Source organism: Babylonia areolata, chromosome 29, assembly GCF_041734735.1.
Source record: "Babylonia areolata isolate BAREFJ2019XMU chromosome 29, ASM4173473v1, whole genome shotgun sequence".
In the NCBI taxonomy this organism is placed as follows: Eukaryota; Metazoa; Mollusca; class Gastropoda; order Neogastropoda; family Buccinidae; genus Babylonia; species Babylonia areolata.
The window spans coordinates 35,689,148-35,702,393 of record NC_134904.1 but is presented as its reverse complement, the minus strand read 5'-3'; the positions used below and the strand labels follow the sequence as shown (position 1 = coordinate 35,702,393).

The window sequence follows — 13,246 nt, the reverse complement described above, 5'->3', positions numbered from 1 at the left end:
AACAACTTCAGATCTCCAGGTTTTTTTGTTGTGAATGGAATTCACTAATTATGTAGTGCTGTTTGACACAAGCTGCGTAGTTACCATGTACCTTATTGTTTGTTGTATATTGTTTTAGAGAAGGTTGGTCTGTTCAAAGGAAGTCTGTGTAGGGATGATTTTTTAATTTTTTTTTTAATTAAACATTTTTAAGGCTTTAAAGTCTCAGAAGCTGGTGGAGCTTTAGATAAACAATAAATAAATGCTGACATGATCCTTGAATGTTCTCGCTTGCATTGAATTTAAGCATACAGTATGGTCATATTGTGTGCATGCAAAAGCTTGGTGTTCGGATTAATTGCAGGAGTTTTATTTTGTGTGTGTGCGCGAGTTGTGAGGACATAAAAACTTGTTGGCATTATGCTTTTGTGTATGTGTGTGTGTATGTTGTATGTCCATATCAATCAGTCTGCATGCTTCTGCACCTCTATGAAGCTGATGTGTGTATTCATTCGTTGATTACAGTGGAGTTTCTGTTTAAAAATTCCAATGCCTTCTGTGAGATAGAATTGTTTCATGGTAGTGGAAACCTTTTTTTCTTTTTCTTTTTGTCTGGGCAAGCAGTTTCTTTCATCATCACCATTCTTGCAAAATCAGTGTGAAAATGATGCTGTGGGTGTTGTGGTCACCACAGCTTCTTGCTTTTTGTCCATGTCTGCCAGGGTCATATTTCTTTTCCTTTTTTTTTTTTTTTTTTTTTTTTAATTTGCTCTTGCATTCATCACCTGCTTTTGTCATGTTGTACGCAATATTTTTCTTCGATTTTATCTTTTTTTGGTGGTTATTTTGTTTAATCTGTCAGGATTAGATAGATGAATGTTGTGGTTCTGCTCCATATTTTGATTCAGTTTCATTGTTGATGGTATTTTCAGACAGCTTGATGTTGGTGATGATTATATAGTCTAATGCCTTTGATGTGTAGCATGTGCACAGGATTTTAAGTCTGAATGGGATGTGGGGAATTGGGATGAGGTGGGGTAGGGGCGGAGAGGAACTGGACAAAGAGATTGTTATGTTATTGTTAGTTATCACTGATATGTAGTTAGAAAGCTTATCGTCTCAGTGCCTTGAATGTAACTGTGGGAGAGTACATACGATGAGCAAGTGACATGTTAACCAGTTTGGTCCACTGTAGCCTACTCTCTCTGCCATAGTTGACGACCAAGCAAGCATGCGCTCTTTCTGGCTCCAGGTTAAGTAATTTACACGGTGGTGTATGGGAAATAAAACTGATCGCCTACGTCAGATATTTGTCTCTCTGTTTATGTGCACCTGAACCCTTCTTTCTTTGGTTATTTTGTTACAGAATATGTATGTATCATTTTTTATGTATGTGTATATATTTGACATTAAAGAAAATTGGGTGTTAATGTTGCAACATATAAAATTATATATATTACATTAGTTGATGCTGAATGGGATGCTACTGGATTATGTGTTGTTTTGTTTTTCTTTAATATTACTAATGTGGAAATCATGTTGCAGATATTACATGAAGTGATTAACTATGAAAGCAGACAACTTTTTTCTTCTTTTTTTTCATGGTGTAGGACATGAAACAGTTTATATGTATTTTTACAGATATACCATATGTTGAAACGCGAAACTGTTTGTGAATTACGCTTTACCAGAATTAGTACGGCATTTGATAGCCTGCCTCTGTGCATCAAAACCACCCATTGCACAGAAACAGCCCACACTTAATTCTTGTTGGAGCTGCAGTTTTGTTAGCAGCAGTAAAGCTTGAGACATTTATACTGAGCTGGACAACTGCTGGTTATTACAAATAGCAATACTGTACGTCACTTCTTCAAGTTCCTTGTTGATCAGCAGTACTGACAGTACGCAGAGAGAATGCTTGCAATTTATTTGCACAAAGAAATGTGCATGCAGGGTTATTTGTGGAGCAGAAAGAACGTTGTGTTTTCAAGTTACTGTGGCTATTTTCGGTGGCCGTCATTGTCAGTGGTTTTAAACATGAGGGTTTGTTTTTTAGGGAAAGGGGAGTGAAGAATGGTGGTGGTTTGTGTTAAAACTGTAAAAATATCTTCCAGGATTAAAAAATGAATTGTCACATGAAAATCTGGAGATTCTGTCCCTGAAACTGGGGCTTTTTTTCTTTCTTTCTTTGTAGCCTGCTGCAAAAAAAAAAAGTCTAAAAAGCACTACTAATGTACTATATTGAAAACTTCTATGGATCAGGTGACAGTCTTGGAAAGTTTTAATCATAGTTTGGTTTTAGATAGTAAAAACTTTGGTGATGTATAAAACTGGGGAAATAATAAAAAATTTTGCTTTTGCTGAGGCTTTGTAGCTAGGTTATTTTGTTGGGGTTTTTTTGGGGGGGTTGTATGAGCACTCTTTGGGTGACAGTTTTAAAAGCGTGTGTGGATGTATACATTTTTTCCTTCACCATTGGAGCTGAAAAAAAGAGTGATCCATAGGTACAATTCATACATCAGACTTCATTGCATTATCTCACAAAGAGTCCTCACAGAAAGTTTTAAAAGAAAAAAAAAATTGTAAAGGACCCTTGAAATATTGTAACCAAGACATTGTTCAGTGTTTTGTATATATGTATGACCTGAGTGTGTGTGTACGTATGTATGTGAGAGAGAGAGAGAACCAGAGAGTGAAATTTTTGTTGTTGCTTGAGTCGGAGTCACATAAGATACTGTGTTTTCAGTCAAAACATTGATCATAGTCATACATAATGAGATACTTTACTGGTACAGTGAACACTTTGGAAGCTGTCATGGTTTGCACGGCTCTGGAAGCCAATGGCTGTGACATAGCTCTTCAAAAATCAGTATGGTGTATTTCTGACCAAAGTGTCAATTTTCAAGTCCATATAATAGATATTTAAAAGAAAAACAAAAGCAGAAAAACAAACAAAAAAAACCACATGCTACCACGGAAACTGTATTAGCAGCTTTTATTTCATCTATGTATGCTTTCTTGCATGACTTTTTTCTGTGTCACTTTAATTGTTGCTCATTTCTTTTTTTGCCAAGTTCTCTATTTTTTTCTTCTTTCAGTCCATCTCCATGAGTCTCTTCCTCTTAATTTTGAATTATTTATTGGTAATATCATGTCTCTGCTCCTCTCTCTCGCGTTAAGATTTATTTGAAATTGATATATGTGGAATGTGAAATAAACTAATGAATGAATGTCTATCTTTTCATGAGTTTAATGGGGTTTTTCTCTCTCTCTCTCTCCCCATCTCTTTCTATCCTTCTCTCTCTCATACAATAAAGGGAGAATAAGAAAGAATAAAATGAACCAACAGTTTGGAAGAAAATGGGCAGTGCGGTGGAAAGGGATTTTACAAAAAGTAAACTGAATTATATTTTTTTAATGTTAAGTTTGCACAGTAAAGAAGAAACCCGGTTTTTCTCCACTGAGATTGTGCTAAATATGCAAAATGGAAATGCTGATAATAATCTGACGAACGAGAAGAAGAGAAATTTTGATAATATGATGCTTCAGAAAGAGAAAGAGAAAAAATGTTCAATCTGAGGGACAGGAAAGAGAGAGAAAGTAGGACAAATAGGCAGACTGAACAGAAATAAGGGTTTGTTTGGGGTTTTTTTGTAAAGGAAAAAGGTAGTACTTCATGAAAGAGCCTATATCCTATGGAGGTATAGGCTTTTTGACTGGGATACTGGAGGGCAGATAAACGTTTTTACTATTTCAGCGCTGGGTTGTATTTTGCCAGGGTTCCCGGTTACAACCCCCAGTCAGCCTTTAGAAACTTGTGCAGAGCCCCTTGAAAGGTTCCCCTTCGCCTGGAACACATCAGAGACAGATTTGATTTTGATCGATGAAAACAGTTGTCAACCATTCTATTCATCTCTCTCTCTCTCTCTATCCACACATACACAAATGCGATGTGTACATGCACGCACTATTACACACATTTTCCACTTGAAAGAGGAATGGGTGGTGGAGGGAGGTATGTGATGTCCATGCACACTTAAATATTCAGATACACTATGGTTTACACAGACTTACATAAACGTAACATGCACACACGAACACAAGTATGACACACGCTCTCTTTCTGACATATATGCATGCACACGTGCGCCCGCGCGCACACACCCTCCAAGCCCCATCCATTCCACACGCGCAACACACACCCTCCCATGCCGCCACACCCAAACCCCACACTTACACACCCACATCCCCATCCACTCACAGACGCACACACACCCTCCACTCCTCGTCCCACACACGCAACACACATCCTCCCATACCCCCTCCCCCACCACCACCTGCACTCCCCACACTCACACACCCACATCATCCCCCCCTGCCCCTCCCCCCGCCCCCTCCCCCAAACACACCCAAAGGGCGAGGGAGACTTACGACTGATGCGAAGGCAGCACATATGTGAGCAGGGACACCTGTTGCCAAAGACGGCCTTTATGTTGCTGGCACTTTGTTCTCCGTAAGAACAGTGGTGCCAGTCACATTCTGCGAACACACAGACCAGCATACTTTTTTAAAGTTAGTTTTTATTTTTTTACTTGCGTGTGTTATCAAAGTGAGTTTAACGTGTGTAATGACAACATGAGTGTGTGTGATTCTGTGGTAAAATTTAACGTTGGCATTAATTTTTCTCAGCTACTACAAGCATCGTTGGAACCAAATTTGGCCGGAGGGTGAAGTGATCCCATTTATGACGATATGTTATGCAGGGTGAGATGCTAAAGGTTTGGGTCATCATTTGGCAAATTAGAAGATTTTTTTTTTGGGGTTTGTTTTTTGTTGTTGTTTTTTGTTACAGAAACCATATCTCACTTTCAATTTTAATCCAACATGGAATTGTGAATGATCAAGGGTACAGTATGATCCCTTACGGATTTCAAAATAATACTTTAAAAGATCGATGTCACAAAATGACGTGATATTGATAGGAATAGTTTCAAAATGCAAGAGAGAGAGGTCTAAGTTGTACATCATCTTCATCAAGTTTGGTACAATGATTGATCATGATGAGAACAAAATCTGTGAAAATAGACCCAAGTCAGAGGTCAAGGTCAGGTCATGGTCACAATATAGTAGCGTTCTGGAAAAAAAAATTGTGTGGTGATTTATTTTGGCTAGACCATAAATGTGTTGTACATTTAGAGTTTAAAGGTCACGGTCACGTCAAAATAGGTGTCTTTTCCCGCCACATCATCTGCTTTACAATGGTGTTCAGAATAAGTGGTTATCACACGCGAGTCTTGAAAGCCTTGCCTCTCTTGTCATCGTAATTATTTTCATTATAATTTTCATTACTATCATTGTTGTTGCTCCTTGCATACTGCTCAGCCGGCCACAGGAGGCCAAATCGGACTGAAAACAGTATCTGGCCTATATTGATCCAGCAGAACTTGACCTGAAGGAGAAACCTAGAAACGAACTGACCTGGCACATGATCAGTTGGATTCATGCACATAATCCCAGAACATGCTTCTGACACATGTTGACCATTCCATCAATCTCTCGCCAGGACCAACAAAGCATGAATAAACACACTGCGGATAATTATGTATACATGATACACAAAACTCTAATGTATGATGAAAAGCATAAAAAAAACTACGCCAGAGGACAACTGATATGTGAAGTCCCAGGCAAAAAAGGGAAAAAAAAGAAAAGAAAAAAGCCCTATTATCAAGCCCAGAAAAAGACAAAAATACTGAAAACTTTAGTAATAATGATATTAATAATGATAACAATAATGATAGTAATGATAATAAGGTGAGTGTACCGATAGGTAGAGTATAAAAAAAAGGAACAATGTAACGATAAAGAAAAGGGAGAACCCAAAAACGAAACAAAAAAAAGTGCCCGAAAAGAAAAAAGAAAAAAAATTCCAGCACAGAATTTCCAGAAGATGGTGATACTATTTATAACTGAAAGAGCCCCAGCAGGCACTGCATTCCAAGGGGGGTAGTAGGCTACTGCATGCTACGTTCACGGTCACTATAGGTGCAAAAGCTCACACTTTCGCAACACTCAATCACTGAGACCCGGGGGAAAAAATCCACAAGGAGATAAAGACCGTGTGTGGGCGAACTAATGCTGGAGTCTGGAACCTCCTTGTTGGTCACTGAGAGACTCGGACCGCAAAACCCTCTACAGTCCGTGTATTATGATAATGATGATGATGGTGATGATGATATGGATACTATCCTCGGTAGGAGACCAAGCTCTGAGTGTGGGCGTTTCCTCATAATATATTCATTACAGGACTCACCCTCAAAACACCAGATGGACCTTAAATCCCACTCAGACACTATACACCCATGACTCCACTTCCCCGAACTTAAATAAACTTCACCAAACCAAGAAATGAGCACTGAACTACGCAACCGACCTCTTAAGGGCAGAAGCCAGTTCGTTAACTCTCTCCATACGAACGGCAAAAGAGACGACGTTAACAGCGTTTCACCCCAATTACCATCATCAAAGTATTGCAAGCGGCACGCTCTTATACTGAAGAGGTGAATGTTGACAAAGAATACCACAATTCTGATGACGGAAGCTAAAGGATGGGTCATTCAGACACCCACTGGATATCCGAGGGGTCTGTGTAGAGGAGAAGAGAGGACTGGCCGTACTGAGTGTGTTAAAGTCACTTCAAGCGTTTGTGATTCTTTTGCGATATTTCACCGAGTTGTACTAGCGATCATAAATTCTTCCAGTCTCGCACTCTCGGTGTCGGATGGTACTTGGTGAAAGTTGGGTTAACACACCAGAGGCAACAACGACCAGAACCGAAAGCAGTCAGTATACACCACTACACGCGCGTACACTCTCTATCGATCTCTGTTAAACGTGTATACCACACAGGTAGACAAACAAGACTAAATCGCGCCCATTTGAACACACGCAACCGTTGCGTTACGGCATAGAAATGATTCATTGTTTTTAGGCCTAAGTTATTCAAGATGCACAAAATGATAATGTAAAAGGTTAACGTATCAGTGTGTGTGTGTGTGTGAGCGAGAAAGAGAGGGGGAGAGAGAGAGACAGACAGTCAAAGAAAAAGTGGCGCACGCAAAACAGTAACACACACCCTCACCCTCTCTCCTAACACACACACACCATCCCATCATCCCCTTTCCATCCGCGCCATCACCATCACCCCCCCCCCCCCCCTCCCTCCTCCTGGAAAGACACGTACCACGGCCAGACATTACGAGGGGTTTACAGACGGGTGCAGACGCACCCGGCCTCAGCAGGCAGCACTCCCCGGCACCGCAGGGAGGGGAGCACATCTCCGCCGTCATGTTACCCGGCTGCGGTTTTGTGTTCCCACCCGGGGTGGGGCGGGGTTCGGGTGGGCCCCGCTGCAGGCCCATCTTGCCTGCATGACCCAGTATCCCCGCGCTGGAGGTGAGGAGAGGGGCCGCCGTCTGCACAGAGGTGTAGGGGAGTTGAGAATGTGTGTGTGTGTGTGTGTGTGTGTGTGTGTGTGTGTGTGTGGTGTGTGTGTGTGTGTGTGAACTTGACTCGGACATTTTTGTTGTTGACGTCCACCAGAAGACCATTGTTATACCACCACCACTACTAGTACTGTTACTACGTGGAGTGTTGGCCCAGTGATAACACGTCCGCCCTGGAAACGAGAGAATCTGAGCGTTCTGGTTCGAGTCCCACAGTCGCCAGTATTTTCTCCCCCTCCACTAGACCTCGAGTGGTGGTCTGGACGCTAGTCATTCGGATGAGACGATAAACTGAGGTTCTGTGTGCAGCATGCACTTAGCGCACATAAAAGAACACACGGCAACATAAATGTTGTCCCTGGCAAAATTATGTAGGAAAACAAATAAAGATTGCAGGCAGGAACGCGCGCGAGCGCACACACACACACAAGAAGAAAAAAGAAGAATGACCGGCGCAATGGCCGAGTGGTTAAAGCGTTGGACTTTCAATCTGAGGGCCCCGGGTTCGAATCTCGGTAACAGCGCCTGGTGGGTAAAGGGTGGATATCTCCCAGGTCTACATATGTGCAAACCTGCTAGTGCCTGAACCCCCTTCGTGTGTATACGCATGCAGAACATTAAATACGCATTCTCAAATGGGTGTGTTTGTGTGTGGTGTGGTGTGGTGTGGTGTGGTGTGTGTGTGACAAATACCAACAATACAACAATCTGGTGCTATGTTCCAATAATAACATGTTATGTCTAATGAGGTCAAGCCCTGCTTCTCTTTTAACTGTCCACATGTACCCAAACCCATTGTTCGCAATCGGACTTGCCCGTTGGCTGTTACCCTCAGGCACCCCTGCTATTTCAACCGTCGAAGAAACTGTTATTTGCACAATACACACGTTGAGCTGGTCGTTTCGATTGGATCGTTCACAATTAGGCATACCTACCCTACCTATAGTGCCTAAAAGTGGCTACCCATCCACCTTGTCTTAAAAAATTACACTTGAGCTATGAAAAAAAGAAAGAAGAAAACCAACAACAAAAAACAAAAAAACAAAAAAAAACAACCCCCCCCCCTCCAAAAAAAAAAAAAAAAAACCCAAAAAAACCAACAACAACCAAACAAACAACGAAAATGAATCGTTGATAAAACCAAATCAATTGACTTCAGTAACTATAATTCACTGACTTGCTTGTGGGCCTAAAGATAAAGTGCATTCATCAAAATCAAAACAGAATCAGGGGCCAACATAACGTTGCTTTCTGTCTGTTCTTTTTTTCTTTTTTCTCTCTCTTTTTTTAAATAATTTTTTAAAAATCTGAATTGTTTTTAGATTATCATTTCTAACAAAGGTTCCTTCGTTGTTAGTGGTATATGTTTTTGTCAAAGGAAGATCCTTTTCATCTGAGTTAGATTATTATTTGTAAGGGAGGATCTTAGATAACTAAAGAGTATATCATGAGGGTTTTTGATTAGTATTGTTTCAAAGGAAGTGACTTGTTATCTGATTTAAAAAAAAAAAAAAATTTTAATATTCTGATTGTAATGAGGGGTCTTAGATAAGCATCAGTTATTTCTAAGGAAGGGCCTTCTTTTACTTCGTTCGTGGGCTGCAACTCCCACGTTCATTCGTATGTACATGAGTGGGCTTTTACGTGTATGACCGTTTTTACCCCGCCATGTAGGCAACCATACTCCGTTTCGGGTATATTCTTGTTTCCATAACCCACAGAATGCTGACATGGATTACAGGATCTCAGTTTAACGTGCGTATTTGATCTCCCGCTTGCGTATACACACGATGGGTTGGGGGGGGGTGCGGGGGGGTGTGGGGGGGTTCAGGCACTAAGCAGGTCTGCACATATTATGTTGACCTGGGAGATCGGAAAAATCTCCACCCTTTACCCACCAGGCCTCGTTACCGAGATTCGAACCCCGGACCCTGAGATTGAAAGTCCAATGCTTTAACCACTCGGCTATGGCGCCTGTCAGAGGAGCCTTACGTCGAAGTTACGAAACACGTCCCCAAAAAACTCTTAACATGGAGTTCCTGCTTACCTCACTGTCTCTTCCGCTTCCATCACGCAGTTCTCATAAAACGGTGGGCAAAATTAATTTCTGTTAATACAGAAAGCAACGTCTGTCTTTTCTGACTTCTATGCCCCTGTCACGGACAATGTAACAGACCAAGTTAACAGGAAATCCGACAACGAAGTAAAGCTCTGCTTTGTGACAGTTTCATGTCCTGTCACGATTTACGACAGCGGAAACGGTTTGTGATGAAGTGACAGAGCTTGCGTGTGCTCTTATGTATGCATGACGTCACATCGACTTAACGAAATCTGTTCACGGACACACGCACACACACAATAATATATATATATATATGTGTGTGTGTGTGTGTGTGTGTGTGTGTGTGTGTGTGTGTCCAGTATGTATGAAATTATATCACAGATTGACGAAAGTTTACAGTTAGACCAACAGCAAAGTGAGATGTATTATCAATCGTTTCTTCAGTGCAATGAGAAATCATTTACAGCTTAGTTTTTTGTGAAGGACAATTACTCTTAAACTAGGAGGCAAAATTGCACTGGTTTTTTGTGCTGCAGCCTTAGGGGCTAGTTGGCCTTTGGGAACCATCCCAACTCCGACTATCCTGAAACCCTTTTGGCAGAGAGAGTGGGGATGTAACTTGGGCAAGGCACTCTCCACTATAATCAAATTCTAGCCCAGATAGTCGGGACAGCAGTTACCTCCTCTGCTGTTCTGATGGCCATAGTCGAAAACGACTGACTATTATACAAATATAATATGTGTGTGTGTGTGTGTGTGTGTGTGTGTGTGTGTGTGTGTGTGTGTGTGTAAAAATATATCAATCGAAAGGCACCATCGATCATTCAATCTTCCTAAATAAAAGCTGTAGGAACAAACCCCATTTATTCACCTCCTTTAGGGCGATTACATTCTAATACTGTTAGGGTGAGGATGATGATGATGAGAGAGAGAGAGAGAGAGAGAGAGAGAGAGAGAGAGAGAGAGAGACAGACAGACAGACAGACAGACAGAGAGAAAGAGAGAGAGAGAGTACCAGACATTTAATTGAACCAGGGCATCTGCCCATATCAAAGGGCTGAAGATCACAGTGGGAAAGTGTGTAATTGACAAACACGAACATAATTATGCATTTCACTGACAGGTCATTGACACTGTATTATTGAATGATTGAGAGAGAGAGGGGGAGAGCGGGGGGAGTGGGGGGGGGGTGCAGGGGGTGGGGGGAGGGGTACACACAATGCATAGAGATTAACACAGAAACCGTTGGGTGTGTGTGGATATGAGCAGTGGTTTAGTCACATGGAAACAAACTGGAAACACAAGCGCGCGCGAGCATACGCACGCACACATACAAGCGCACACAAACACACGTCTGAAAAGTTTAAAAGAAGCGACAGGACAGGAATCAATCTAACACATAAGAGAGAAGAAGGAGTACAGACAGTGTATGGGAGAAATACAGCGAAAGAGAGAAAGAGAGAGAGAGAGAGAGAGAGAGAGAGAGAGAGAGAGAGAGAGAGAGAACGAAACGAAAATGTTTTAATGAACTTTGGCCAAGGACCACAATTCAAAACCAGAGCCTGTGACCAGAGGACTGGGGGATGAGCATGGGAAGGGGTTATATAATACTTGAATAGCATCACACGATATCATATTGTTCATGGACCTGACATTTTACTTAATTATGTCTTGAGTATGCCTAGATGTTTTCTTCGAAGGGGTTATATAATACTTGAATAGCATCACACGATATATTGTTCATGGACCTGACATTTTACTTAATTAAGTCTTGAGTATGCCTAGATGTTTTCTTCGAAGGGGTTATATAATACTTGAATAGCATCACACGATATCATATTGTTCATGGACCTGACATTTTACTTAATTATGTCTTGAGTATGCCTAGATGTTTTCTTCTTTTGATCGCATGGAAAATAAATTTTGATACTCGACAATTTCTCTGCTCGTTGTTTGATCGAAGAAGTGTATTAGGACACGTTCGTTCGTCGGAAACAGAGAGACAGAGAGTGACATCACAACGGAGAGAAACAGACATTCTCCACTCAGGTGACTTGCTAACGCTAGAGAGAGAGAGAGAGAGAGAGAGAGAATGAATGAATGAATGAATAATTTTTATTTTCTGAGGGTAATAGATTAAGCATACATACTTTTTTTCATCCAGCCCTCGAAAACAAATACATAACAGCAAAACGAAAAAAGAAAAAAAAAGAGGGAAAAGTGAAAAAGCAAGAGAAAAATCACGGAAATACGAGAAGAAGAAAAGAAGACAGTTACACAGCTAGATGGAAAGAGACAGACAAAGATATACAGACAGACATACAAATAGACAAGAGAGAGAGAGAGAGGGGGAGAGAGAGGGGGGAGAGAGAGAGGGAGAGAGAGAGACAAGACAAGACAAATGTATTGTACATCGGCCTCAGCCCATTATACAAACACATGGAAAGGGCGGGTGGGGTGTGGGGGCAGGGTCTGGTGCGGTCGGGGGTGAGAGAGAGAGAGAGAGAGAGAGAGAGAGAGAGAGAGAGAGACAGAGACAGAGACAGAGAGACAGAGGGAAAGAGGTCAAGAAAACAGAGACCGAGAAACAGAGAGGAGGAAAGGAAAGAGGGAGAAAAAGATGGTCATGTAGCCTAACTGGTGACGACAAAGACGTGACTGGGTGTTTTCTGTCTCTGTCCGTCTCTGTCTGTCTCTCTGTTTCATTCCTCAGTGTCCTCCCCTTTCCCCTCACGAAATGTCACGACCACGGAGAAAAACGCACACCTTTGTTTTCACAACGTCATCCACGGACTAAAAAGACTGACTGTTCACGCACTGTTTGGTGACCTGGACAACCTTCCCCGTTTTACTTGAAGCGTTCTGACCTTTTCTCTTTTGCTTCTGGTTCATGAAGTGGACAAAAAGACAGTGTGCACACACATACGCACACACAAAGGAGAGAAAGAGAGAGAGAGAGAGAGAGAGAGAGAGAGAGAGAACGTGCCAGTGTGTGTGTCCAAATAACGGTGAGGTCCATCAGATTAATGTGTTGCACCCACGCGAGTGTGTGTGTGTGTGTGTGTGTGTGTGTGTGTGTGTGTGTGTGTGTGTGTGTGTGTGTGTGTGAATAACGATGGGGTCATCAGATCAACTTAAAAGCGTATTGCTACAAGTAAAAGTCCATTTGGACATATCACAAGAGCTGTGAGGCAGTAAATGTGCTTCAATGAGAAGGTGAGAAACAGAGAGAGACGAAAAGCAAGCAAGCAAGATGTGTGTGTGTGTGTGTGTGTGTGTGTGTGTGTGTGTGTGTGTGTGTAGAGAGAGAGAGAGAGAGAGAGAGAGAGAGACAGAGAGAGAGAGAGTAATATATAAATAATTATATAGAGAGAGACTGAGAAACTAAGTAAGTAAAAAAGTAGGTAACTTACTTTTTCATAATCAGCACTGTTCTTAACGTATCAAAAAATGAAGTACATGCAGGGAACTCTCGTTCTTTAAATCAAGGGCCCCCAAAACTGTCCATACTTGTTTATGCTTATACACAACCAAAAATAGTTGATCAGATAGTGTCGGAAAATAGTCAACCAAAATTAATGATCAGAAACATCACATAATTCATAACGCACTCACAAGAGAGAGAGTAAGAGTGCAGTGGGGGCTAGAAACAGGAAGGAGAGAGAGAGAGAGAGGAGAGAGAGAGAGAGAGAGAGAGAGA

At 41.5% G+C, this 13,246-nt stretch overlaps 1 protein-coding gene across 1 annotated transcript in view; it reads right to left on the bottom strand.

Annotated features, from left to right (window-relative positions):
* Positions 1-2,955: 2,955 nt before the first annotated feature.
* LOC143302214 (uncharacterized) overlaps positions 2,956-13,246 on the bottom strand; it is a 10,732-nt gene continuing 441 nt past the window's right edge. The window contains exons 2-4 of the mRNA XM_076616782.1: positions 7,223-7,454; positions 4,411-4,518; positions 2,956-3,827 (exon numbers count right to left, since the gene is read on the bottom strand). Coding sequence (XP_076472897.1) covers positions 3,787-3,827; positions 4,411-4,518; positions 7,223-7,454 — 381 coding nt within the window. The 3' untranslated portion in view covers positions 2,956-3,786. The remainder of the gene's footprint in view (positions 3,828-4,410; positions 4,519-7,222; positions 7,455-13,246) is intronic.